The 27,092-nt window shown below is 48.8% G+C and overlaps 1 protein-coding gene across 1 annotated transcript; it reads right to left on the bottom strand.

Moving 5' to 3' along the window:
- LOC132832904 (zinc-binding protein A33-like) lies at positions 1-27,021 on the bottom strand. The gene is made up of 6 exons (XM_060851140.1): positions 26,206-27,021; positions 26,008-26,103; positions 25,681-25,914; positions 20,826-20,848; positions 19,580-19,695; positions 1-2,803 (listed from the first exon to the last, which is right to left on the bottom strand). Exons 1-6 carry the CDS (start codon positions 26,800-26,802, stop codon positions 2,253-2,255), a joined length of 1,617 nt encoding a protein of 538 aa, XP_060707123.1. The 5' UTR covers positions 26,803-27,021; the 3' UTR covers positions 1-2,252.
- Positions 27,022-27,092: the final 71 nt, after the last annotated feature.

The raw sequence follows: 27,092 nt of genomic DNA, 5'->3' as shown, positions 1-27,092 counted from the left end.
TTACGCTTTATTTTAAGAAACTGAAACACTTACAATATTACAAAATTGAACAAATGTTTGACTGTAAAAACAATATTGGAGGGCAGGAGGGGAAAAGGGATTGGACTTGGACCAGTTGAATACCCTATCCATGTGCCTTTACAGCTTCACGATCTGAAACATGTGGACGATCCCACTGGCCACCACATGATAATGTGCAGATAACACTAAAATAGGCAGTATTGTCGACAATCAGAAAGTTTCTCAGAAATTGCACCACCACCTTGATCAGCTGGGGAAGTGGACTGAGAAATGGCAAATGGAGTTTAATATAGATAAGTCTGAGGTCCTGCGAATTGGAAAGTCAAATCAAGGTGGGCATTTCATGATGAATGTTAGGGTCATAAGGAATGTAGTAGAACAGAGGGACTTGTAGTTCAGGTGCATGGTTCTCTGAAGGTGGAGTCACAGGTGGGCAGGACAATGAAGAAGGCTTTTGGCACACTGGCCTTCATCAGTCAGGGCACTGAGTACAGAGGTTGGGAAGTTATGTTGCAATTGTACAGGACATTGGTGAAGCTGCACTTGGGGTATTGGGTTCAGTTTTGGTCACCTTGCTGTAGGAAGGATGTTATTAAACTGGAAAGTGTGCAAAAGAATTTTACAAGGATGTTACCTGGACTCAAGTGTCTGAGTTATAGGGAAAGGTTGGACAAGCGAAGACATTTTACTTTCGAGTGGACGAGACTGAGCGGAGATACTTAGAGAAATGAATAAGTTCATGGGAGGTATGGATAGGGTGAATGCACTCAGTCTTTAACACAGGGTTGCAGAATCAAGGAAGAGAGGACATCAGTTTCCACTGAGAGGGGAAAGAATAAAATGGGCAATGATTTTACACAGATGGTGGATTGCATACGGAATAAGATGCCAGCTAAAGTGGTTGCGACGGGCACATCAACAACATTTCAAGGAAGTTTGGAGAAATACATGGACAGGAAATGTTTAGAAGGATATGGGGCAAGTGCAAGGAAATGAGGTTAGTGTGGATAGACCTTTTGGTTGGTATAGACTAGTTTGGGCCGAAGGGCCTATTCTCTGTGCTGTAGGACTCTATCAATCTCTGACTCTAAGACCTTACCGAAGGAAGCAATAACTGAAGGTCCAGAGTAACCGTGGGATCATTTTCCGGTAACTAACACTCCACTGACTCAAAACAGTGAATTTTGAAATAAACGAGATGAAGTTGGAATATGAGCTTTAAGAATACATGTTCTGGAGAAATTTTCAAATAAAATGACAACTCTCTTGGATTTATTGATGAAGTCATTTTTTTAGAAGCCTTGCTTTCACTGTCGAGAATCGCAGATATTGATTTGATTGAAGAACAAACAAATTTGATACTGCACTCCTATATAAATGATAATTACATAAACATAGATATCAAAAGGCTGAATAGGTTCTGTGCATAGTAGAGTGCGAGCGTTTATCAAACAGACATTTCCTTTGGTGTGACTTAAGGATTATTTCACTGTAAATGAGATGAGAGAGCAATAACTCAGGGATAACTGATAACTGACTGCACCAACTGAACAATTTCAATCATGGTTAAATATTATCTGATCATGACAGAAATAATCAAATCACCCATCACTTTCAAATCTGGGGTTTTCAAATGTTCCAATTTAACGAAGGAGCAGTTAACATTCTGGGCAATAGTTACAGACCTGAGCAAAACAAGACCAGTTTCTCAACGTTATCAAATTATGTGTGGAATACACATTACTGACACATGGTGGAAGTCTAAACAAGATCAGTCTGATGTTTTTATTTTGATTGAGCCCAGTTCCCGTGGAAATACTCCACTGACCCTGCAGTGAAATGATTTGGTGTCTCCCCTGGAAAGACTCCACTGACCCTGCAGTGAAATGATTTGGTGTCCCCCCTGGAAAGACTCCACTGACCCTGCAGGGAAATGATTTGGTGTCCCCCTGGAAAGACTCCCCTGAGCCCAGTCTGAGACCCACTGACTGATTCATCTCCAACACCGTCATGTAGCGCCACCTCCCGCCTGTGGAGCAACATTACAGGCAGGAAGGTCCCCGGGTTCCTGCAGCTCACAGCTCATTCTACCCAGTCAGTCCCTCTCTACAATTGAGCTTCTATTTGTTTCTTCTCTCCCCCTCCTTCTCTCCCCCAGACTGAGACTGACCCCCATCAGTTTACAGCTGGCAGGAGGCAGGGGGACGGGGTGAAATTATGGTATGGATCTGTCAGTGCCCTTTAATCCCGCAGATTGTCAGTGGGGCGGAGTTTTTCCCGCCGTCATTCCCTCCCGGACAGAAGATGGGAAAGAGCCTCTCAGTGAAAGTGTGGGTGAAAGTGTGGAGATGGGACATGGTGTCCGCATTGTAAAATGACACCTGTCCACCCTCATAGTCCAGGAAAACCCCGATCTTCCGGGGATTCACACTCGGGGAGAGGCGGGTCGGTGAGGGGGAGGTGGCGGCTAAATAACCATGTCCGGGATATAGCTCCACAATCCAGAATCCAGTCTCCGGGCTCGGGCTGATCCACCCTTTCCTCATCACAGACTCTCGGGCCACTCCCAGATACCACCGGGTCTTCTCCCCCACCTCCACCTCCCAGTAATGTCTCCCTGATGTGAATCCCTCTGATCCCAGGACACAGAGCCAGGGATCAAATCTCTCCGGGGAGTCAGGGAGCGGCTGCCGTTTGTCTCCGAGTCTCACACTGGTCCGGTCCTCAGACAGGATGAGCCGGGGATGCGCTGTGTTCGGATCCAGAGTCAGAGAGGCTGGAGCTGGGGGAGAGATCAAATAACACCGTCAGAGAGAGTGAGCAGGAAGTGAGGGGCGAACCGATAGAGGGTGTGGGAGTGAAGGGGAGATGGAGCGAGTCTAGAAAAGGTGAGTTGATGGAGGGGAGGGACAGGGAAAGAGGAGTGAGTGAGGGAGAGTGCAGTGAGTGATGAGAGTGCAGGGATGAGGAGGAAGGATGGGTGAGGCAGAGGGCTGGGGAGGGAGGAGTAAGGGAGGGGAGGTGAGAGGGCTCATTTGGAGGAGAGTGGGTGGGGAAATGAAGTGCACCGGAAGAACAGAACCCTAAACCTAACCCTATCGCAGGATGGAGGGCAAGGTTAAAAATAGGGGGAGAGCGAGGAGATGTGGGATAGAGGGTGGGAAGTGAGGAGATGTGGGAGTGAGAGGAGAGGAGAGTGAAGAGGTGGTATGAGAGAGAGAGGTGTAGAGAATGAGGGGGAGCTCAGAGGGGGATGAGCAATCGGAGGGTTGAGTGCTCAGGTGAGAGCAATGGGAAGGGGTATCTCTCGGGATGAGATCATCCGGGGACCAGGAGGAGCGGGGAGAAGATGGCGAAAGTGTGATGGTAGTGGCAACAGGGAGTGTGGTGGAGAGGTTAAACTGAAACAGAAGGCGAGGGGAAAGCGAGGGGCAGAGAGTGTGGCAGACGTCGAGGGAGATGAAGCACTCAGGGATGGGGAAGGAGAGTGAGGGGAGAGCAAGGGGGTATTGGACAGCATAGGGGAGTGTCAGATGGTGGGGGCCAGGAGGGGGAGGGGAGTGTGATGAGCAGAGTGAGGGGTATGGGGGAGGTGGGGAGATTGAAGGGGTTAGTCAGAGTGAACGGGATGGACAGAGTGGGGGAAGGCAACGTGAGGGAGAGGACAGAATGAGAGAGAGAGAGAGGGATGGGGCATGGACTGGAAGGGGAGATGGCTGGGTCCAGGAGGAAGAGATAAATTAAAATGGAAAGGTGAGTAGGAGAGTGTAGGTGACAAAATGGAGAAGGGCAAGTGAGAGAAAGGGATGAATAAGAGGAGGGGAGAATGCTGGGAAAGTGAGCATGAGGAGTGTGATAACAAAAGGAAGGGAGCACGTGGAGGATTGGAGAAGATTGGGACAGGTGGGGATAGAAGTGGAAGGTGGGTGAATGCAAGGGAAAGAGGAGAGCGAAGTGATGTGAATGGGTGGGAAGGGGGACAGTGAGGGGAGGCAGGAGAGATGGGCAGCAAGGCAGTGGGGAGACTGAGGGAGGGGAGAGTGGGGTTGCATTTGTAGGGGAGGGTTTAATGAAGGGGAAGGGGAGCATCATGGAGAATGGGAGGAAATGAGAGAAGGTTTTTAATCTCAGGAGAGGGAATGAAAGTGTGAAGACATGGAGTAAGTGATGGAGGAGGGAATGATTGGAAGCTGAATAAGGATATAGGAGAGGGTATGGAGGTTTTTTTGAGGGGAGGTGAATGTTTGGGATGGGGTAGGAGAGAGTGAGTGACAGTATAGAATGGGAGGGTGACAACAGGAGGTCTGCAAAATTAGATTAGACTTACAGTGTGGAAACAGGCCCTTCGGCCCAACAAGTCCACACCGACCCGCCGAAGCGCAACCCACCCATACCCCTACATGTAAACCTTACCGAACACTACGGGCGATTTAGCTTGGCCAATTCACCTGACCCGCACATCTTTGTGACTGTGGGAGGAAACCGGAGCACCCGGAGGAAACCCACGCAGACACGGGCAGAATGTGCAAACTCCACACAGTCAGTCGCCTGAGTCGGGAATTGAACCCGGGTCTACAGGCGCTGTGAGGCAGCAGTGCTAACCACTGGACATTAGAGGTTTGGAGTGGACAATAAGTGGACATTAGAGGTTTGGAGATCGGAAGACTGAGTGGGAGAGTTGAGGGATGGAGATGCAGTGAGTGAGGGGAAGAGAGAAAGGGAGGTGAGAGTTAGGAGGAAGGGATGGCTGAGCTGGAGGAGAGAAATACAGGTTCACTGTCCCCTTTAGCTCAAAGGGGAAAGGGAGTCTACACAAGGAAGATGGTCGAGTAAAAACAAGGACTGCAGATGCTGGAAACCAGAGTCTAGATTAGGGTGGTGCTGGAAAAGCACAGCAGATCTAGCAGCATCCGAGGAGCAGGAAAATCGACGTTTCGGGCAAAAGCCCTTCATCAGGAATAGAGGCGGAGTGCCTGCAGAGTGGAGAGATAAATGAGAGGGGGCTGGGGGTGGGGAGAATGTAGCATAGAGAACAACAGGTGAATGGGGGTGGGGATGGAGGTGATAGGTCAGAGAGGAGGGTGGGAGAAGGTAGCAAAGAGAACAATGCGTGAGTGGGGGTGGGGATGAAGGTGATATGTCAGAGAGGAGGGTGGAGTGGATCGGTGGAAAGGAAGATAGGCAGGTAGGACAGGTCATGGGGACGGTGCAAAGCTGGAAGATTGGAGCTGGGGTGAAGTGGGAGAAGGGAAAATGAGGAAACTGGTGAAAACCACATTGATACCATGGGGTTGGAGTGTTCCGACACAGAAGATGAGGCTTTCTTCCTCCAGGTGTTGGGTGGTGAGGGGCGGCGGCAGAGGAGGCCCAGGACCTGCATGTCCTCAGCAGAGTGGGAGGGGGAGTTGAAATGTTGGGTCACAGGGCGATGGAGTTGATTAGGTCGAGTATCCTGGAGATGTTCCCTAAAGTTTTCTGCCAAGAGGCATCCAGTCTCCCCAGTGTGGAGGATACCACATCAGGAGCAACGGATACAATAAATGAAATTGGTAGATATGCAGGTAGACCGTTGATGGATGTGGAAGGTTCCTTTGGGGCCTTGGATGGAGGTGAGGGCACAGGTTTTGCAATTCCTGCAGTGGCAGGTGAGGGAGCCAGGAAGGGAGGGTGGGTTGTTGGGGGCGTAGACCTGACCAGGTAGTCACAGAGGGAACAGTCTTTGCAGAAAGCAGAAATGGGTGGGGAGGGAAATAAAACCCTGGTGGTGGGGTCTTTTTGGAGATGGCGGAAATGCTGTCGGATGATGTAGTTTATGCGAAGGTTGGTAGGGTGGAAGGTGAGCACCAGGGGCATTCTGTCCTTGTTACAGTTGGAGGGGTGGGGTTTTTTGAGGGTGGAGATGCGTTGACGAGATGCGTTGGAGGGCATCTTTAACCATGTGGGAAGGGAAATTCAGGTCTTTCAAGAAGGGAGGACATCTGATGTGTTCTGTGGTGGAACTGGTCCTCCTGAGAGCAGATAAGGCGGAGGCAGATAAATTGGGAATATGGGATAGCATTTTTGCAGGAGGTAGAGTAGGCAGACATGTAATCCAGGTAGCTGCAAGAGTCGGTGGGTTTGTAACAAATGTCGGTGTCAAGTCAGTCGTCATTAATGGAAATGGAGAGGTCCAGGAAGGGAAGGCAGGTGTCAGAGATGGTACAGGTGAATTTAAAGTCTGGGTGGAATGTGTTGGTGAAGTTGATGAATTGCTCCACCTCCTCACGGGAGCATGAGGTGGCGCCAATGCAGTCATCAATGTAGTGGAGGAAGAGGTGGGGAGTGGTGTCGGTGAAACTACAGAAGGTGGACTGTTCTACGTAGCCAACAAAGAGACAGGCGTAGCCGGGGCCCATACGGGTGCCCATGGCTCCCCCTTTGGTCTGGAGGAAGTGGGAGGATTTGAAGGAGGGTGAGGACCAGTTCAGCCAAACGAATGAGAGTGTCGGTGGAAAGGCACTGTTGGGGACGTTGGGAGAGGAAGAACCAGAGGGCTTGGAGGCTCTGGTCATGGCGGATGGAGGTGTAGGGGGATTGGATATCCATGGTGAAGATGAGGCATTGAGGGCTGGGAATCGGAAGTCTTGGAGGAGGTGGAGGGTGTGGGTGGTGTCTCGAATGTATTTGGGGCATTCCTGGACTAGGGGGGATAGGACAGTGTTGAGGTATGTAGAGATGCATTTGTTGGGGCAGGAGAATACTGAGGCATTTGGTCGGGCAGAGTGACTAGGCTTGTGGATGTTGGGAAGGAGATAGAACCGGGCAGTGCGGGGTTCCCGGACTATGTGGTTGGAAGCTGTGGGTGGGAGATCTCCTGAGGTGATGAGGTTCTGTACGGTCTGGGAGATGTGGTTTGGTGATAGGGGGGTGGAGTCATGGTCGAGGGGGCGGTAGGAGGAGGTGTCTTCAAATTGGCATCTGGCTTCAGCGGTGTAAAGGTCAGTGTGCCAGACTACCACTGCACCCCCTTTATCTGCTGCTTTGATGGTGAGGTCGGGACTGGAGCAGAGGGAGTGGAGGGCTGCGCGTTGTGAGGGTGAGAGGTTGGAGTGGGGGGGACGTAGATAGGTTGAGGCGGTTAATGTCTCAGCGGCAATTGGAAACAAAGAGGTTGAGGGCGGATAATAGGCCAGCGCGGGGTGTCCAGGTGGATGGAGTGTGCTGAAGGCGGGTGAATATGTCCTTGGGAGGTGGGCAGGAATCCTGATTGTGAAAGTAAGCTCGGAGACGGAGCCGGCGGAAGAAGTGTTCGATGTCACGGCGTCTATTAAATTCATTGATGCGTGGATGGAGGGGGATAAAGGTGAGGCCTTTGCTGAGGACTGATCGATTATCCTCAGATGAGGTAGAGATCGGGGGAGTGGTGAAAACTTGGCAGGGCTGGGAGCTAGGACCTGGTCAAGGTTTTCAGCTGGGAGTGGGGGCAGAGCCTGTAATTGGAGAGGGTGTAGTGTAGGGGGAATGGGGGTGGAATCATGAGCAGGGGTGGTGTTCCCCTCAGGGTTCTGGTGGGCAGGGATGGTGACAGTGGGATCTGTGGGGGGCGTGTCAGCAGAATGCAGATGAGTGGTGTTGGCGGAGGTGAAAGTGGTGGTGAACATGGCAGTGGGGCTATGGAAGTCACTCAGCGTGTGACATCAGCGATGAAGTAATGTCATGTGTTGTGCATGAGGAATTGTGAGGGGTGGAAGTGGCTGTGGGGGTGGCCATGCCATGGGCTTGAAGTGTTCCAAGGCGGAAGATGAGGCATTCTTCCTCTAGCCGTGGTGAGGGAGTGGCAGTGGAGGAGGCCCAGGACCTGCATGTCCTCGGCAGAGTGGGAGGGGGAGTTGAAATGTTGGACAACAGTATGGTGGGGTTGATTGGTGCAGATGTCCTAGAAATGTTCCCTAAAGCGCTCTGCTATGATGTGTCCAGACTCCCCAATGTAGAGGAGACCATATCGGGAGCAACAGTTACAATAAATGATATTGGTGGATGTGCAGGTAAAACTTTGATGGATGTTACATTTTGTTCGGATAAACCAGGCCAGAATAGTACAGTTGATGGTTTAGGCCTGAGGGGTGTTATTGAATGGGAGGCCTGGGGGTGCAGGTACATGGTTCTTTGGAGTGGAGTTGCAGGGAGACACGGTGGTGAAGAGAGAGAATGGCACTCTTGCCTTCATTGGTCGGAGCGTTGAGTATTGGAGTTGCGATGTCATGTTGTGGCTGTGCGGCACACTGGAGTGTGATTCTGGTCACCCTACCATGGGGTAAGTATGTTGTGAGGCCTGAGAGTGTGGAGGGCATTTGCAGCGCAGTTACTGGGACTGGAGGGTTTGTGATATAAGGAGTGGCTGAATAGGCTGGGGCTTTTTTCCCTGTAGCATTGCAGGCTGAAGGGTGACCTTTTAGAGATTTATAAAACCGTGAAGGGCATGGAATGGGTGAATAGCTGATGTATTTTCCCCAGGGTAGGTGACTCCAGAACTGGAGGGCTCGGATTCAAGGTGTGTTAGGAAAGATTTAAAAAGAACCCAAGGGGTAACTTGTTCCTGCAGGGGGTGGTGCGTGTATGGAATGGTCTGCCAGAGGAAGTGGTGGAGGTTAATCGGCCTTATCTGTCAGGCCTCTTGCATTAACTAAATGCAGTTAAATTGCTCAGTCTTACCTCATTCTCTGCTGTGCACATGCCCACCTTGAGTCTTAACTTGCTCCCTTTATCTACTGCACCTTATTTCTTATCTCACTGTCTGAGTCTCATCAATACAGTCCGTCCCCGCTGCTAGTTTAAAGTCTCCCAAGTCACACGAGCAAATCTTACTGCCAGAATATTGATCCCCCTCCAATGCAGGAATGCAGGTGCAAACCATCTGTCTTCTACAGGTCACGTCTATTCCAACAAAGGTCCCAGTGATCCAAAAATGTGAATTCTTGCTCCTTACTTCAGCTCCTTAGCCACACATTATCCTACTACTCCTTCTCTCACCAGCATATGTGTTTTATGTGTTTTACTACCTCAATGGTAGTAATTTAGATATTACTACCATTGAGGACCTCTGTAATTTCCTGCATCACTATTAGGAACAAAACAATGTATTAGTTTCCTCAGTGTCACTGAACTTTTCCACCACAACTGATATCGTCAAACCTGATGACTTTTCATCATCACAATGCTGTTTCTGTGACATCACTGTCCACAGACTGATTCTCTCATTTAGAGTCAGAGAGATGTACAGTACGGAAATAGACACTTCAGTCTGACTTGTCTGTGCTGACCAGATATCATAATCTAATCTACTCCCATTTGCCACCACTTGACCCATATCCTTCTTGAATCCATCCTCTTCATATAACCATCCAAATGCATTTTTAATGTTGTCATTGTGACAACCTCCACCACTTCCTCTGGCAGCTCATTCCATAGATGGACCATCGTTTGCATGAAAATGTTTCTCCTTAGGTCCATTTTAACTGTTTTCCCTCTCACCCTAAACCTATGACTTCTACTCTCGACTCCCCGACCCCAGGGGAAAGACTTTGCTGATTTACCCTGTCCATATCCCTCATAATTTTGTAAACCTCTATAAGGTCACTCCTCAGCCTCTGACGCTCCAGGAAAAACAGCACCAGCCTATTCAGCCTCTCCCTATCGCTCAAAATCTCCAATCCCGGCAACACCCTTGTCAATCTTTTCTGAAATCTTTCAGGTTTCACAACAGCCTTCCAATAGGAGGGAGACCAGAACTGCACACAGTATTCCAAAACTGGTCTCATCAATGTCCTGTACAGTTGCAATATAACCTCCCAACTCCTATATTCGATGCTCTGACCAAGAAAGGAAAGCATACCAAATGACTTCTTCACTATCCTAGCGACCTGCGACTTCACTTTCAAGGAACTATGAACCTGCACTCCAATGTCTCTTTGTTCAGCAGCACACTCCAGGACCTGACCATTAAGTGTGTAAGTCCTGCTCAGATTTGCCGTTCCAAAGTGCAGCACTTTACGTTTGTCTAAATTAAAGTCTATCTGATACTCCTCGGCCCATTGGTCCCATCTGATCATGATCCTGTTGTGTCACCTGCAAACTTGCTAACTGTCCCTCCTATGTTGACATTCATATCATTTTTATGACTGAGGACCCAGCCCCGATCCTTGTGGTACATCACTGGTCACAGGCCTCCAGTCTGACAAGAAACCCTCCACCACCACTGTCTGTCTTCTACCTTCAAGCCAGTTCTGTATTCAAGTGGCTAATTCTCCCAGTATTCCATGAGATCTAACCTTGATAACCAGCTTATCATGAGGGACCTTGTCAACTGCCTTACTGAAGTTCATTTAGATCACATTCACTGCTTTGCCCTCATCAATCCTCTTTGTAACTTTCAAAAAACAAGAGGGGATACTTCATCTAGCGAAAATGTAAATTTCAAACGGACAAGCAGAAAGGAAAGTGCGATGGGGTAGCATTGTTGATATGGGATGAAGTAAATACAACAGCAAGTAATAATCTGAAATCAGAAGAATATAGACTCCACATGAGTGAAAGTAAGAAATAAAGTAAGAAGATTGGCAGAAATGGTCTGTAAGACCCCAAACAGTAGCAACACAATTGGGCAGAGAATAATCAGGAGATAAAAAGTGCAAGTGACATTAAACCGGGGTGACTTTTATCAACATGTTAATTTAAACAGTGAGATTAGCAGAGGGAGCCATGAGCACATTATTTCCTGGAATAATAATATTGTGAATCCAACCATGTATTTGGCTATTTTGAATCTGGTGATGTTTACTGAAGCAGGTTTAATAAATGATGTCAGAGTCAACACTGACCATAACATGGAGGAATGTAGCATTCAGTTTGAAAGGGAGGATCTTGGTTGGGAAATAACTGTGCTAAGCTGAAACAAGGGTAATTGCAAAGGAATGAGAGCTGAGCTTGCTGGAGTGGACTGGGGAAGGTATTTAGCAGCAAAGAAATTTGAGAATCAATGGCAGACGCTTAAAAGAACAGCACATGGTTCACAGCAAAGATATACTTCAGTGAGGAAAAAGGTTTCTAGGAAGGGGATAAGCCAGCGATGGTTAACTCGGGCAGTTAAGCACTTATGAAGAGTCATTTAGACTCGAAATGCTAGATTGCTTTCGAGGTTCATGTGAAGATTTGTAGCTCAGGTGGCTACTCATTGCTTATTTACTCCCATATTCCCAACATTCCAAATTACATCCTTCCCTCGCCTGGAAGTGATAGCAATTTTCCAGGTACCTGCTCCCTCCTGCAGGACCATCCTGTGTCTTCTCACATTCTGAACCCTTGGAAAACTGACCAAGAACATTACATTGAATAAGAAACCTCAGATTGAATTGGACCTCTCTAAAACTTCATGGAGCAGCCATTGGGTTTACTGCTTGATCAATAGGATTACTGAAAATATTGGAACAGTCGCTTCGTGATTAGAACTGCTGCCTCACAGCACCAGGGAGCTGGGTTCAATTCCAGCCTCAGGTAACTGTATGAAGTTTGTACATTCTCCCATGTCTGCATTGGTTTCCTCCCACAGTCCAAAGGTGTGCAGCTTTTGTCCATTGTCTCCAAAGAAGTGCAGGCCTGCTGGATTAGCCATGGGAAAGATGGAGTTAAAAGAATATGCGAAGGCGTTAAGTCCTAGTGGGATGCTTTTCAGAGAGGGTCAGTATGGAGTCAATGGGCTGAATGACCTACTTCCACATTGGAAGGATTATGTGATTCTAACAACCTCACTAGCTGCAAGCTGGCTTTTCGCCCCTTATGGAGGTTTATTAATATCTGCTTTGTTTCCTATTTGACTATGTTACACTTATAGATATTTATCAGGTTCAACAGGTCTGCCCGCATCTGTGCAGAGAAATCAGAGTGAACACTTTGGATTGAGTGATGCTCCCTCAAAACTGGTGTTAGCTAGGAAATATACAGAAGATATGGTGGGGGAGAAGGAGTGAAAACGAAATCATAGGTGGGCATTGTTATTTTAAATGGTGAGATTAGCAGAGGGAGCCATGAGCACATTGTTTCCTGGAATAATAATATTGTGAACCCAACCATCAATTTGGCTATTTTGAATCTGGTGTTTGGGAGAGAGAAGATCAGTTAGACAGACAAAGGAGTGGATAACAATCTGACCTGGTTGGAGGTGGTGGGGGGGTGGGAAGGGGGTGGTGAATAGCTGTTAATGGAGACTGTTAGTGGCTAACAATGGTTTGTATGTAATAGCAGACTCTGTGATAACAAAGCCCGGTGGTGTGAGAGCGCAGACCCCAAAGTTATTCAATTTGATATTGGGTCTGGAAGGTTGCAGGATCCCCAAGCTGAAAGTGAGGAGCTGTACTTCCAGCTTGCATTGGAGCACTGCCGTAAGCCTGAGGCAGAGGTGTTGACCAGGTTACAGGGATCTTTGGATGCTGCCTGACCTGCTGTGCTTTTCCAGCAACACATTTTTCAGCTCTGACCTCCAGCATCTGCAGTCCTCACTTTCTCCCATTGTTTTTACCAGGTTACAGGGAAGTGTATTAAGAAGCATCTAGAATTTCAGGGTCTTTTTTGGCAAACAGAATGCAAGTGTTCTGAAGTCGACCCTTCATATCCCCAATAGAGAGGAGGCTGCACTGAGAGCAGTGAATGCGGTCGAGTAGATTGTGAGAAATGCAGGCAGGTGAAGGTGTGTTTGGCCCTTGGATACTGAGGAGGGAGGAAGTAAATGGACAGATGTTACACCTTCAACAGTTGCAGGGGAAGATGCTATGACACTGTGAGGGGGTGTTGGAAGTAAACTGTGTCCCAAAGGGAATGGTTCCTGTGGGAGTTGAGGTGTGTGGGGTCTGGTGGTGACATCTCGCTGGAAACGGCGGAAATGGCAGCTAATGATCATTTGGAGAGGGATGCTGTTGGGATGGTCGGTAAGGATAAGGGGAACCCTATCACTGTTGCAAAAGGGAAGAGAGGAGTTGAGGGCTGAAGTGCGAGAGATGGGTTGGTCCCACTTGAGGGCCCAGAGGAATCCTCGATTGAAGAAAAAGGTGGACATTTCAGAGGATTCTGGATCAGTGGGGCTGGAAGAGCACAGCAGTTCAGGCAGCATCCAACGAGCAGCGAAATCGACGTTTCGGGCAAAGGCCCTTCATCAGGAATAAAGGCAGTGAGCTGGAAGCATGGAGAGATAAGCTAGAGGGGGGTGGGGTGGGGAGAGAGTCGCATAGAGTACAATGGGTGAGTGGGGAGGAGTGGAAGGTGATAGGTCATGGAGGAGAGGGTGGAGTGGATAGCTGGAAAAGAAGATAGGCAGGTTGGACCATTCCGGGCAAGTCATGGGGACAGTGCTGAGCTGGAAGTTTGAAACTAGGATGAGGTGGGGGAAGGGGAAATGAGGAAGCTGTTGAAGTCCACATTGATGCCCTGGGGTTAAAGTGTTCCGAGGCGGAAGATGAAGCGTTCTTCCTTCAGGCGACTGGTGGTGAGGGAGCGGCGGTGAAGGAGGCCCAGGACCTCCATGTCCTCGGCAGAGTGGGAGGGGGAGTTGAAATGTTGGGACACGGGGCGGTGTGGTTGATTGGTGTGGGTATCTTGGAGATGTTCCCTAAAGCGCTCTGCTAGGAGGCGCCCAGTCTCGCCAATGTAGAGGGAACCGCATCGGGAGCAACGGATACAATAAACGATATTAGTGGATGTGCAGGTAAAACTTTTATAGTTGAGGAAGGCTCCTTTAGGGCCTTCGATAGAGGTGAGGGAGGAGGTGTGGGCACAGGTTTTGCAATTCCTCCAGTGGCAGGGGAAAGTGCCAGGATGGGAGGGTGGGTCGTAGGGGGGCATGGACCTGACCAGGTAGTCACAGAGGGAACAGTCTTTGCGGAAAGGGGTGGGGAGGGAAATATATCCCTGGTGGTGGGGTCTTTTTGGAGGTGGCGGAAATGTCGGCGGATGATTTGGTTTATGTGAAGGTTTGTAGGATGGAAGGTGAGCACCAGGGGTGTTCTGTCCTTGTTACGGTTGGAGGGGTGTGGTCTGAGGGCGGAGGTGCGGGATGTGGACGAGACACATTGGAGGGCATCTTTAACCACGTGGGAAGGGAAATTGCGGTCTCTAAAGAAGGAGGCCATCTGGTATGTTCTATGGTGGAATTGGTCCTCCTGGGAGCAGATCCGGTGGAGGCGGAGGAATTGGGAATATGGGATGGCATTTTTACAACAGATAGGGTGTGAAGAGGTGTAATCCAGGTAGCTGTGGGAGTCGGTGGGTTTGTAAAAAATGTCAGTGTCAACTCGGTCATCATTAATGGAGATGGAGAGAGGTCCAGGAAGGGGAGGGAGGTGTCAGAGATGGTCCAGGTAAATTTAAGGTCAGGGTGGAATGTGTTGGTGAAGTTGATGGATTGCTCAACGTCCTCGTGGGAGCACGAGGTGGTGCCAACGCAGTCATCAATGTAGCGGAGGAAGAGGTGGGGAGTCGTGCCGGTGTAATTACGGAAGATCAACTGTTCTACGTTTCCAACACAGAGACAGGCATAGCTGGGGCCCATACGTGTGCCCATGGCTACCCCTTTGGTCTGGAGGAAGTGGGAGGTTTCAAAGGAGAAATTGTGAAGGGTGAGGACCAGTTCGGCCAAACGAATGAGACTGTCGGTGGAAGGGTACTGTTGGGGACGTCTGGAGAGGGGAAAACGGAGGGCTTGGAGGCCCTGGTCATGGCGGATGGAGGTGTAGAGGGATTGGACATCCATGGTGAAGATGAGGCATTGTGGGCCGGGGAATTGGAAGTCTTGGAGGAGATGGAGGGCGTGGGTGGTGTCTCGAACATATGTTGGGAGTTCCTGGACTAGGGGGGAATAGGACAGTGTTGAGGTAGGTAGAGATTAGTTCAGTGGGGCAGGAGCGTGCTGAGACAATGGGTTAGCCAGGATGGTCAGGCTTGTGGATCTTGGGAAGGAGGTAGGACCGGGCAGTGCAGGGTTCCCGGATTGAGGTTGGAAGCTGTGGGTGGGAGATCTCCTGAGGTGATGAGGTTCTGTATCCCTTGTCAAAGTTAAGTTTCAGAGGATCCCTTGTCAAAGTTAACATCATCAGAACGAATATGATGGAGATGGAATAACTAGGAGAATGGAATGGAGACTTCACAGGGAGCAGGGTGTGAGAATATAAAGGCCAGGTAATTGTGGGAGTCGGTGGGTTTACTGTGGATATTAATGGCCAATCTATCCCCAGAAATAGAAATAGAGATGGTGAGGAAGGGAAAGGCGGATTCAGAGAGAGACCGGGTGAAGGTGAGAGTGGTGTTGAAGTTGGAAAGAAAATCAATCAATCTTTTCAATTCCGAATGGAAGAGGGAGGCAGCACCATGCTCAATGCCCTCAGATCCAATCCTGACTTTGTTATTAAACCTGCTGATCAGGGTGGTGCTATAATAGTCAGCAAACTGACCACTGCATTGCTGAAGCCGAGATACCTCTCAGATACCTCTTTCTATTGGCTTCTCGTCTGTGACCCCATGATGGAACATCAGGCCATTGTGTGAACCACGGTCACCAAACTCATTTCATCTGGGGATCCGCCCCCCCACTCCAACTACCTCCAGCTGATTGTCCCCCAAACCCACAGAACTCGCTTCACCCTCCTCCACAAAATACACAAACAGGATTACCTGAGCAGACCCATTCTTTCTGCCTGCTCCTGCCTCACAGACCTCATCATTTCCTACCATGACGCAGTCTTGTCTCCCCTGCTCCAGTCTCTGCTCACTTACAAATACCAGTCCTGACAAATTATACCCATTCCAAAACTTCCAGTTTATGGCTCCAGCTGCCTCCTCTTTCCCGTGGGTATGCAATCTCTCTTCCTGAACCATGGATTCCCCAGCACTGTTGTTGACAGGGCCCTCAATTGGGTCCAACCCAACTCTGGCATTTCAACTCTCACCCCTTCTCTTCCCTCCTGCAACACTGACAAGGTTCCCCTTATTTTTATCAACAATCCCACCAGCACCAACTTCCAGAAGATCATCAACCATAATTTCTGCCACTACCAGACACATATTCCTCTCCCCTCCCTCGTCCAACTTCCACAGGGACTGTTCCCTCCAGGACGCCCTAGTCTATTCTTCTCTCACTCCTCACAGATTCATGGCACCGACCCCTGAGACTGCTGAAAGTGGAACATCTTTCCATTTCCTTCCTCCCTTCTCAGTATTCAAGTGCCCAAACAGACCTCCAGGTGAAGCAACGCCTTATCTGCACAGAGAGTCACAGAGTCATAGGGATGTACAACATGGAAACAGACCCTCCTGTCCGACCCGTCCATGCCGACCAGTTATCCCAACCCAATCTAGTCCCACCTGCCAGCACCCGGCCCATATCCCTCCAAACCCTTCCTATTCATATACTCATTCAAATGCCTCTTAAATGTTGCAGTTGTACCAGCCTCCACCACTTCCTCTGGCAGCTCATTCCATACACATACCACCCTCTGCGTGAAAATGTTGCCGCTTAGGTCTCTTTTATATCTTTCCCCTCTCACCCTAAACCTATACCCTCTAGTCCTGGATTCCCCGACCCCAAGGAAAAGACTTTACAGATTTATCCTATCCACGCCCCTCATAATTTTGTAAACATTAATAAGGTCACCCCTCAACCTCCGACACTCCAGGGAAAACAGCCCCAGCCTGTTCGCTCCCTCCCTATAGCTCAAATCCTCCAACCCTGGCAACTTCCTTGTAAATCATTTCTGAACTCTTTCAAGTTTCACGATAGGAAGGAGGCCAGACCTGCACACAATATTCCAACAGTGGCCTAAGCGATGTCCTATACAGCTGTGAAATTACCTCTCAACTCGTGTACTCAATACTCTGACCAATAAAGGAAAGCATACCAAACGCCTTCTTCACTATCCTATCTACCTGCGACTCCATTTTCAAAGAGCTATGAACCTGCATCTCAAGGTCTCTTTGTTCAGCAACACTCCCTAAGACCTGATCGTTAAGTGTATAAGTCCTGCTGAGATTTGCTTTCCCAAAATGCAGCACTTCGCATTTATCTGAATTAAACTCCATTTGCTACTTCTCAGCCCATTGGCCCATCTGGTCCACATTCTGTTGTAATCTGAGATAATCCCCTTTGCTGTCCACTACATCTCCAATTTTGGTGTAATCTGCAAACTTACTAACTGTACCTCTTATGTTCGCATCCAAATCATTTATGTAAAAAACAAAAAGTAGAGGACCCAGCACCGATCCTTGTGGCACTCCACTGGTCACAGGCTTTCAGTCTGAAAAACAACCCTCCACCACCACCTTCTGTCTTCTTCCTTTGAGCCTGTTCTGTATCCAAATGGTTAGTTCTCCATGTATTCCATGAGATCTAACCTTGCTAATCAGTCTCCCATGGGGAACCTTGTCGAACACATGACTGAAGTCCGATGAGATCACATCTATTACTCTGCCCTCATTAATCCTCTTTGTTACTTCTTTAAAAAACTCAAACACTTCACTCAATCTAATCTACTGCATTCACTGCTCACAATGTAGTCTCCTCTACATTGGGGAAATAAAGCATTGACTGGGTGACCGCTTTGCTGTACACTTGCATTCTGTCTATAAAAAAGGCCCTGAGCTTCTAGCTTCCTGCTCCTTTAACACATCACAGATGCTGCCAGATGTGCTGAGCTTTTCCAGCAAATTCTGTTTTTGTCTCTTATTTACAGCATCCACAGTTCTTTCGATTGATATTTATCTGCTGCGGTTTTCATCATTGATCACTTCCGTAAGACCATCCTACATCTTCAATTATAAAATGTAGTCTCTCAGTGTTTGCAACTCCTTCTCTTTGCTACATTATCTAAATTCCACCTTGCCCACTTGACCATCCTCTCTGCCCATTCTGACACTGCCAATTTCCAACTTCCATCCCACCCTCACCTCCACCTAGTCGATCACTGATTCCTTCATTTTCCTTCCTTGACATGTCTGTTTCCATTTCTGGAGAGCGACTGAACAATAATACCCACGATAAACCCGACTCCCCTACCTACCTAAAGTATACATCCTTGTATCCTGCTTCCTGTAAACACTCTTATTCCATTCTCCCAGTTCCTCCGTCTCCATTCTCATCGCTCCGAGAAGGCAAACTTTGACAAGGGAACCTTGGAAATGCCCACATCCTTCCTCAACTGAAGATTCCATCGCAATGTTGTTGAGAGTGCCCTCAATCGGGTCTGACCCACCTCCCACACTTCAGCCCACACCCCCTCTCTTTTCTGCCACAACAGTGATAGCATTCTCCTCGTCCTAACCTACCATCCCACCAGCATCCACAACCAGAAGAGCATCAGACAGCATTTCTGCCACCAGGCACATATTTCCCTCTGCTCCCTTGTCAGACTTTCACAGGGACCGTTCCCTTCCAGTCACCCTGGTGCTCTCTTCCTTCACTCCCAACACTCACGCACAGCCCCACAGCAACATCCTCAGCAACTGTCAATGGTACAACACCTGCCCATTTACCTCCTCCCTCCTCAGTATCCAGGGTCCAACACACCAACAAGGTGAGTAGCACTTTCACAATCTAGTGTCCTTCATTAACTGCTCACAATGTGGTCTCCTCTGTATTGGGGAAACAAGGTATCTGTGTTCTGCCTGAAAAAAAGGACCCTGAGCTCCCAGCTGCCTACCACTTTAACACAGCTTCCTGTTCTCTGGACAATATCTCTGTCTCAGACTTGCTGCAGGGCTCCACTGAAGCTCAGTGCAGGCTGGAATAACAACACCTCATTTTCCACATCCATACTTTGCAATTCCTTGGACTCAATTTCAAGTCCAATAATTCTAGGCCCAGAGCTCTACCAAGAACTAGACCACTAGCACACATATCACTGCCATTACACTCTGCCTATTATTAGGCACTAACAGTCTCCATCACCAGGTATTCACTCTCCTAACCGAATCATTATCTACTCTTTTGTCTTTCTAACTGTTCTTCTCTCTTTGTGGTCGATCCCAATCTATTATTTCCTCCTTACCACCTCCCCTTTGTACCTTCTGCATATAAACTGACTTTTCCCAGCTACTATCAGTTTTGAGGAAAGATCACTCAATCTGAAAGTTTAACTCTGATTTCTCTCTGCAGACCTGCTGAGTTTTTCAAACAATTTCTGTTTTTGTTTCTCTCACAACCCCCATGAGATATGTGTCTTTTAACACTGGCTCTTTAATGTCGTCATGCCTTCCTGATATTATAATAAAAACTGTTCCTCCAATGTCACTCCAGATGCAGCCAGCCCAGTCTCCTCTCGAAATCCTGCCTCCATGCTCGATTCCTCTGGTTAGACAGAACACTTCACTGCTCTGACACACAGAGCTGATGGCTTCAGACACTTACCCAAATGGACCCACAGAAAGTACAATGTTTCCAGGGAGAGTCTCCCAGAATTAACAACTGGTGATGTGAAGATGTAAACTGGGGAGTTGGAGACCCTGCACATCTGGATCTATCATTAGGAAAATGAATACACATGTTTACCTGGGTGAATGGTGTGTATCATTTCTCTCCAGACAGTGTACTGTAAAGGGCCGGTGAACAGTCCGAGAGACAGAGAGCCATCAGCAGCTGAGAGTTTCATGCCCTCATCACTAATTCTGTAAACATTAAACAGATGACATGATCTTTAAACATCTATGAAAACATTTAAATATTCAAGCTTTCTGCATTTTTCATGTTTGAGTCCCTGGGTAAGAAGGTGAAATGTTCCTCTTATTTTTGTAACTGATCCAACAAGAATTTGACAATGCACGGGCAAGGACTGGAAATGCCCAGGTCCAGAGAAAGGCCCATGTCCTGACAACAGAATAGTAACTGAGATATCACACACCATGGAGATGATATACATTTCCCCATCCCCTTGCTGTATTCTAAACAGAGCTTGTGGAACAGAGACAAAGAACCAGAAACATCTAAAAGCCCCACGTCCATCTGTGTAATACATGGGTCCCACAACACTCAGAGAGTCCTACTCCTCAATGTCTGGCCTTCTGACCATCTCTGATTTTAGTCTCTCCCCCCATTGGAGGTTGGACATTTAGCTGCTGAGATCCTCAGCTCTGGAATTCCATTCTCCCCCAGACTCTCCATCTCTATAATCCTCTTTCCTCCTTTAAGATCCACTAAAACCCACAGCAATCATCTGGATTAATAGCTCAGTGACACTTTTCTACACTTTCCAACTCTCCTGTAAAATACCTCAGAACATTAGATTGTACTAATTAAAGATCATTTTTATTTTTGCATTCATTGTACCTTTTATAAAGGCTACGGTGAGAGTTAGTATTGTAAAAGGTGAAACAAAAATGATTCGCCCTTTAAACTCTGACTGTCTCAAGTTGGTCAGGAGCCATGCAGGGACAGGGATGGCCATTCGCTGGACAAATGGGCCGTGTGTCTCTCACAGGGTCAGGGGGAAGGTCACATTCAGGCAAACAGCCCAAATCAGGGCAGTGATCACTTCCAGCCTGAAAACCAGGCTGTATTTACAGGCATCTTGTCGTTGTTTACAATATTGTAGAACAGTTTTATAAAATCTAATACTGTTTAAAACCTGTAACAATCTTCTTCTTATAAAAACAATCGCGTGTGAATCATTACCGGAGTTACTGTTATCTGATGAATCACCCTTTGAAGCAGTGACAATAACCAGGAAATAACCCCATAATAACCCATCCCTGAGTTACTGAGCAAACTGGGCAGTGTTTCAGTAAAGAGCATGTCCTACCTTCTCTTCCGACAAGCTGCCTCCTGAAAGAAATGAATCACAAACAGTGAGGATGGCAGTAACAGATTTCAGGAGGAGACAGACAGGCTGCTGAAATGAGCAGACATAACATGGAAGTGTAAATTGACACATTTTGGAAGGAAGATTGAGGAGAGGGTAAAATAAACTGGAATTAACCATCAAGGTGGCAAAAACAATGACTGCAAATGCTGGAAACCAGATTCTGGATTAGAATGGTGCTGGAATTCCATGTCCTTGGCAGAGTGTGAGGGAGAGTTGAAATATTGGGGCACAGGGTGGTTTGGTTGATTGGTGCGGGTGTCCTGGAGATGTTCCCTAAACTGTTCTGCTAGGAGGCATCCAGTCTCCCCAATGTAGAGGAGACCGCATCGGGAGCAATTCAAAAACAGCAGCAATGGTTGTCCTTCAAGATCCTCCACTCCACGTTTGCAGCAATGCGCCAGCACCTAACCTCTCTCCAGTCAGCCCTGCCTCAGCTAAGGGTCACACTCTGTCAGAATTGCAAAGGACCCACTCTGTGCTACATCCTCAGGAGAATTCATAATCTCAACAAACAGTATTTCAACTCCATATCAAACATCAAAAACTGTAATTACAACAAACTTTTATCTCCCCACCTCAATAACCAGTGCTCCTCAAACATTCCAGTAGATTCCCCCGACCTCTGGAACTACTCGGACGCCATTAGCCATGCGGCTGAAGCAGCTACCACCCCAACCCCTCCTCCCCCCCCCGCAGTTATTGATGATGTCACTTCAGCCCCCATCATGGCCACTCCAACAGCCACTTCCATCCCTCACAATTCATCATGCTCCACAGGTGAAATCACTTCCGACCCCCACATCATCGCTGATGTCACACGCTCAGTGACTTCCACCGCCCCCCCTACGACCGTGTTTGCCACCACTTTGGCCCCCACCAACGCCACTCACCTCCATTCTGCTGACACTCCCCTCCACAGATCCCACTGTCATGATCCCCGCCCCCCAGAATCCTGAGTGGAACACCACCCCTGGTTATGACTCCACCCCCATTCCCCCAACACTACACCTACTCCAGTTACAGGCTTACCCCCATTCCGAGCTCTACATCCACACCAGATCCCCGCTCCTAGCCCTGCCGTGTTTTCACCATCCCTCCAGACCTTTGCCTCACTGAAGACGAATGATCAGTCCTCAGCAAAGGACTCACTTTCATCCCCCTCCATCCACGCATCAATGAATTTAATAGATGCCGTGACATCGAACACTTCTTCTGCCGACTCCGCCTCTGAGCTTACTTTCACAATCAGGACTCCGACCCACCCACCTTCCGAGAACCCCTTCGCCCACCTCCAACACACTGCATCCACCTGGACACACTGTGCTGGTCTGTTACCCGCCCACGACCTCTTCATTTCCAACTGCCATCGGAATGTTAACCGCCTCAACCTGTCTACCCCCATCCGCCACTCCAACCACTCACCCTTACAACGCGCAGCCCTCCAATTCCTCTGCGCCAATTCCTCCAATCCTGACCTCACCATCAAGCTAGCAGATAAAGGGGGCACAGTGCTGGTCTGGCGCACTGACCTCTACACCACTGAAGGCAAACGTCAACTCGAGGACACCTCTTCCTACCGCACCCTCGACCATGACCCTACCCCGCATCACCAAACCATCATCTCCAAGATCATACAGAACCTCATCACCTCAGGAGATCTCCCACCCACTGCTTTCAGCCTCATAGTCCGGGAACCCCACACTGCCCGGTTCTACCTCCTTCCCAAGATCCACAAGCCTGACCACTCTGGCCGACGCATTGTCTCTGCATGCTCCTGCCCCTCGAACTCATTTCTACCTACCTCAACACTTTCCTATCCCCCCTAGTCCAGGTACTCCCCACATATGTTCGAGACACCACCCACGCCCTCCACCTCCTCCAAGACTTCTGTTTCCCTGGCCCCCAATGCTTCATCTTCACCATGGATATCCAATCTGTCTATACCTCCATCTGCCATGACCAGTGCCTCCAAGCCAACCATTTCTTCCTCCCCTCACTTCCCCAACAGTACCCTTCCACAGACTGGCCGAACTGGTCCTCACCCTTAACAATTTCTCCTTTGAATCCTCCCACTTCCTCCAGACCAAAGGGGTAGGTATGGTTACCCGTATGGGCCCCAGCTATGCCTGTCTTTTTGTTGGCTATGTAGAACAGTCGATTTTCCGTAATTACACCGGCACCACTCCCCATCTCTTACTGTTAGATTGATGTCTGCATTGGCGTCACCTCGTGCTCTCGCGAGGAGGCTGAGCAATTCATCAACTTCACCAACACATTCCACCCTGACCTTAAATTTACCTGGACCATCTCTGACACCTCCCTCCCCTTCCTGGACCTCTCCATCTCCATTAATGATGACCGACTTGATACCGTCATTTTTTATAAACCCACCGACTCCCACAGCTACCTGGATTACACCTCTTCCCACCCTACCTCCTGCAAAAATGCCATCCCGTATTCCCAATTCCTCCGCCTCCGCCGTATCTGCTCCCAGGAGGACCAGTTCCACCACAGTACACATCAGATGGCCTCCTTCTTTAGAAACCACAATTTCTCTTCACATGTGGTTAAAGATGCCCTCCAACGTTCATCGTCCACATCCCACACCTCCGCCCTCAGACCACACCCCTCCAACCAGAACAAGGACAGAACGCCCCTGGTGCTCACCTTCCACCCTACCAACCTTCGCATAAATCAAATCATCGGACAACATTTCCGCCCCCTCCAAACAGACCCCACCACCAGAGATATATTTCCCTCCCCACCCCTTTCTGCCTTCTGCAAAGACCATTACCTCTGTGACTACCTAGTCAGATCCACGCACCCCCCCCCCCCCACCAACCCACCCGCTCATCTTGGCACCTTCCCCTGCCACCGCAGGAATTGCAAAACCTGAACCCACACCTTCTCCCTCATCTCCATCCAAGGCCCTAAAGGAGCCTTCCACATCAATCAAAGTTTTACCTGCACGTCCACGAATATCATTTATTGTATCCGTTGCTCCCGATGCGGTCTCCTCTACATTGGGGAGACTGGACATCTCCTCACAGAGTGATTTAGGGAACATCTCTGGTACAACTGCACCAATCAACCATACCGCCGTGTGGCCCAACATTTCAAGTCTCCCTCCCACTCTGCTGAGGACATGGAAGTCCTGGGCCTCCTTCACCACCGCTCCCTCACCACAAGATGCCTGGAGGAAGAACGCCTCATCTTCTGCCTCAGAACTCACTTCAACCCCAGGGCAGCAATGTGGACTTCAACAGTTTCCTCATTTCTCCTTCGAGTAAAAAATGAGGTCTGCAGATGCTGGAGATCACAGCTGCAAATGTGTTGCTGGTCAAAGCACAGCAGGTTAGGCAGCATCTCAGGAATAGAGAATTCGACGTTTCGAGCATAAGCCCTTCATCAGGAATAAGAGAGAGAGAGCCAAGCAGGCTGAGATAAAAGGTAGGGAGGAGGGACTAGGGGGAGGGGCGATGGAGGTGGGATAGGTGGAAGGAGGTCAAGGTGAGGGTGATAGGCCGGAGTGGGGTGGGGGCGGAGAGGTCAGGAAGAGGATTGCAGGTTAGGAGGGCGGTGCTGAGTTGAGGGAACCGACTGAGACAAGGTGGGGGGAGGGGAAATGAGGAAGCTGGAGAAATCTGAATTCATACCTTGTGGTTGGAGGGTTCCCAGGCGGAAGATGAGGCGCTCCTCCTCCAGCCGTCGTGTAGTTGTGTTCTGCCGGTGGAGGAGTCCAAGGACCTGCATGTCCTCGGTGGAGTGGGAGGGGGAGTTAAAGTGTTGAGCCACGGGGTGATTGGGTTGGTTGGTTCGGGCGGCCCAGAGGTGTTCTCTGAAGCGTTCCGCAAGTAAGCGGCCTGTCTCACCAATATAGAGGAGGCCACATCGGGTGCAGCGGATGCAATAGATGATGTGTGTGGAGGTACAGGTGAACTTGTGGCGGGTCATTTCTCCTTCCCCCACCTCACCCCAGTTCCAAACTTCCAGCTCAGCACTGTCCCTATGACTTATCTTACCTGCCTATCTTATATTCCACCTATCCACTCCACCCTCCTGCCCCGACCTATCACCTTCATTCCCTCCCCTACTCACCTATTGTACTCTATGCTACTTTCTCCCCACCCCCAACCTCCTCTCTACCCTTCAGACTCTCTGCCTGTATTCCTGATAAAGGGCTTTTGCCCGAAACGTTGATTTTGCTGCTCCTCTGAAGCTGCCTGAACTGCTGTGCTCTTCCAGCACCACTAATCCAGAATCTGGAACTAACCATCAGTCCCGCTCAGGGACACAGTGACTCCCACTCCCACTGTACCAGACACACCCACACACTCTCCACATGGAACTGAAACTGGATTACAATGGGAGTTCCAAGAGGTAATTAAACTTGGAGAACACGGAATAATAACAAAACAGATAAAAACATCCAACCCATTCTCGGGAGAATGTCGGCGTTCCCGAGAATCTGCAGAGAGTGTGGCAGCGGCTACAAAAAAAAGAAATTACTGGAAAATCTCAGCAGCTTTGAAAGAATCTGTGGAAAGAAATCAGAGTGAACGTTTCGGGACATTGACCCTTCTTCAGTTCCTACAGCAGAAAGCCAGTGTACTTCCATGTAAACCTGTTGGACTATAACCTGGTGTGGTGTGATTTTTAACTTTGAACAGCAGAACCGTCCGGACAGTCACAAGGTCAGTTCACTTTGTTACACGACATTCCATATTATTTTTACAGTTGTCATCATCATGTCCGAAATCTGTCTGAAATAACCTGCAATATCTTCCCTCACCTTCAGAAACATCAGCTCGTCTTTTTGCTCCATCTGTTTCTGCAACTTTGAGAGTTCCTCCTCAATGGAATTTAAATTCTCCTGAATCTCTCGAAGGTTTTTCTCCATGGATTCTACAATCCTCTCCTCTTCTTCCCTGAGATCTCTGAGTAAACGCTGCTCTTTCTCAGTGAGTATCTGGTGCATTTTAGTGAACTCGGATGTGATGTGGGTCTGCAGACTGCTCGCCTGTTCCTACCAAATGAAATGTGAAACCTCATTAATGTCCCGCGGTAAAGGGACCAAAACTAACCGAGATCCCAGAGAATCAGCACAGGGAGACCTCACCCTCACTTCGGAAATCTTCCGTTTCTGGGTCAGTTCCGTTTGGAGAACCGCCGATTTCTTCTCTGTGAGAGAATCTAAGGAAGATTTCAGTTTATCCTGGAATTGAAAAAGACATTGAAAAGTTAGATGTGTTAGGTCAGGTGTGGGATCAGGGATATGTGATGAAACGCGAAGTTTATAAAATATTCTCTCTTTTACCTTGTAGATTTCAACAGCCTCGCTGATCGGCAGGAAGTTGTGAGTTTTGTGTTCCCGCGAATCTCTACAAATCAGACAGATCAATTTTCTGTCAGTTTCACAAAACAGCTTCAGATCTTCCTGATGTACCTCACAGTGAGATTTACTTTCCTTCTCTGTCGGATCCAGCTTTAATTTTCGAGCCTCCTCGGCCAGATTCGCTAAGGCCCGATTTACCCTGAGGTTTCTTTCCGGAAACACCTCTCTACATTCCGGGCAGGAGTTTATCTCCTTCTTTTCCCAACTCTGGGTGATACAGGAGCGGCAGAAGTTGTGTCCACAATCCAGTGTAACCGGATCGGTGAAGAAATCCAGACAAATGGGACAAATTGTCTCCTCGGTCAGTCTCAGGAGCTGCTGTCTGGAAGCCATGTTCACACTCAGCACTTCCTGATCCAAACCACTTTCAGTTTCAAGTAAAAAATGAGGTCTGCAGATGCTGGAGATCACAGCTGCAAATGTGTTGCTGGTCAAAGCACAGCAGGCCAGGCAGCATCTCAGGAATAGAGTTATTCCTGAGATGCTGCCTGGCCTGCTGTGCTTTGACCAGCAACACATTTGCAACTTTCAGTTTCAATGTGACTGCGCTGCTGAACACATTCAGTTCAATCACTTCCCGATGGATTTCACTGCAAATGTCAGAGTAAATGGTCACTATGTTTTATGACGATTTTGAGCTGGGAACCAGTGAAAAACAATACTTTGAAATAGAAACAGCTTTAGACCGCCGAGGGGGACTTCACCCCGGCCGGGAGGGTGAAGGTGCCCGGAGAGTTACCTTTGGGGGAGGGACAGTGAGAGAGAGAGGGCGGGGGAGGGAGGAGAGAAGGTGTGGAGATGGGCGGGGG

Source organism: Hemiscyllium ocellatum, chromosome 35, assembly GCF_020745735.1.
Source record: "Hemiscyllium ocellatum isolate sHemOce1 chromosome 35, sHemOce1.pat.X.cur, whole genome shotgun sequence".
NCBI lineage: Eukaryota > Metazoa > Chordata > Chondrichthyes > Orectolobiformes > Hemiscylliidae > Hemiscyllium > Hemiscyllium ocellatum.
The sequence above is the reverse complement of the archived record's forward strand: the minus strand, read 5'-3'. Positions and strand labels throughout refer to the sequence as shown.

Coding starts and splice junctions, on each gene's coding strand:
- LOC132832904 (XM_060851140.1), bottom strand. CDS start 26,802: ATGTGTTGCTGGTCAAAGCACAGCAGGCCAGGCAGCATCTCAGGAATA. Junction 20,849..25,680: donor ACGAGCTGATGTTTCTGAAG/GTGAGGGAAGAT, acceptor CATTTCTTTCAG/GAGGCAGCTTGTCGGAAGAG. Junction 19,696..20,825: donor GCAGCTTGTCGGAAGAGAAG/GTAGGACATGCT, acceptor TAATGTTTACAG/AATTAGTGATGAGGGCATGA.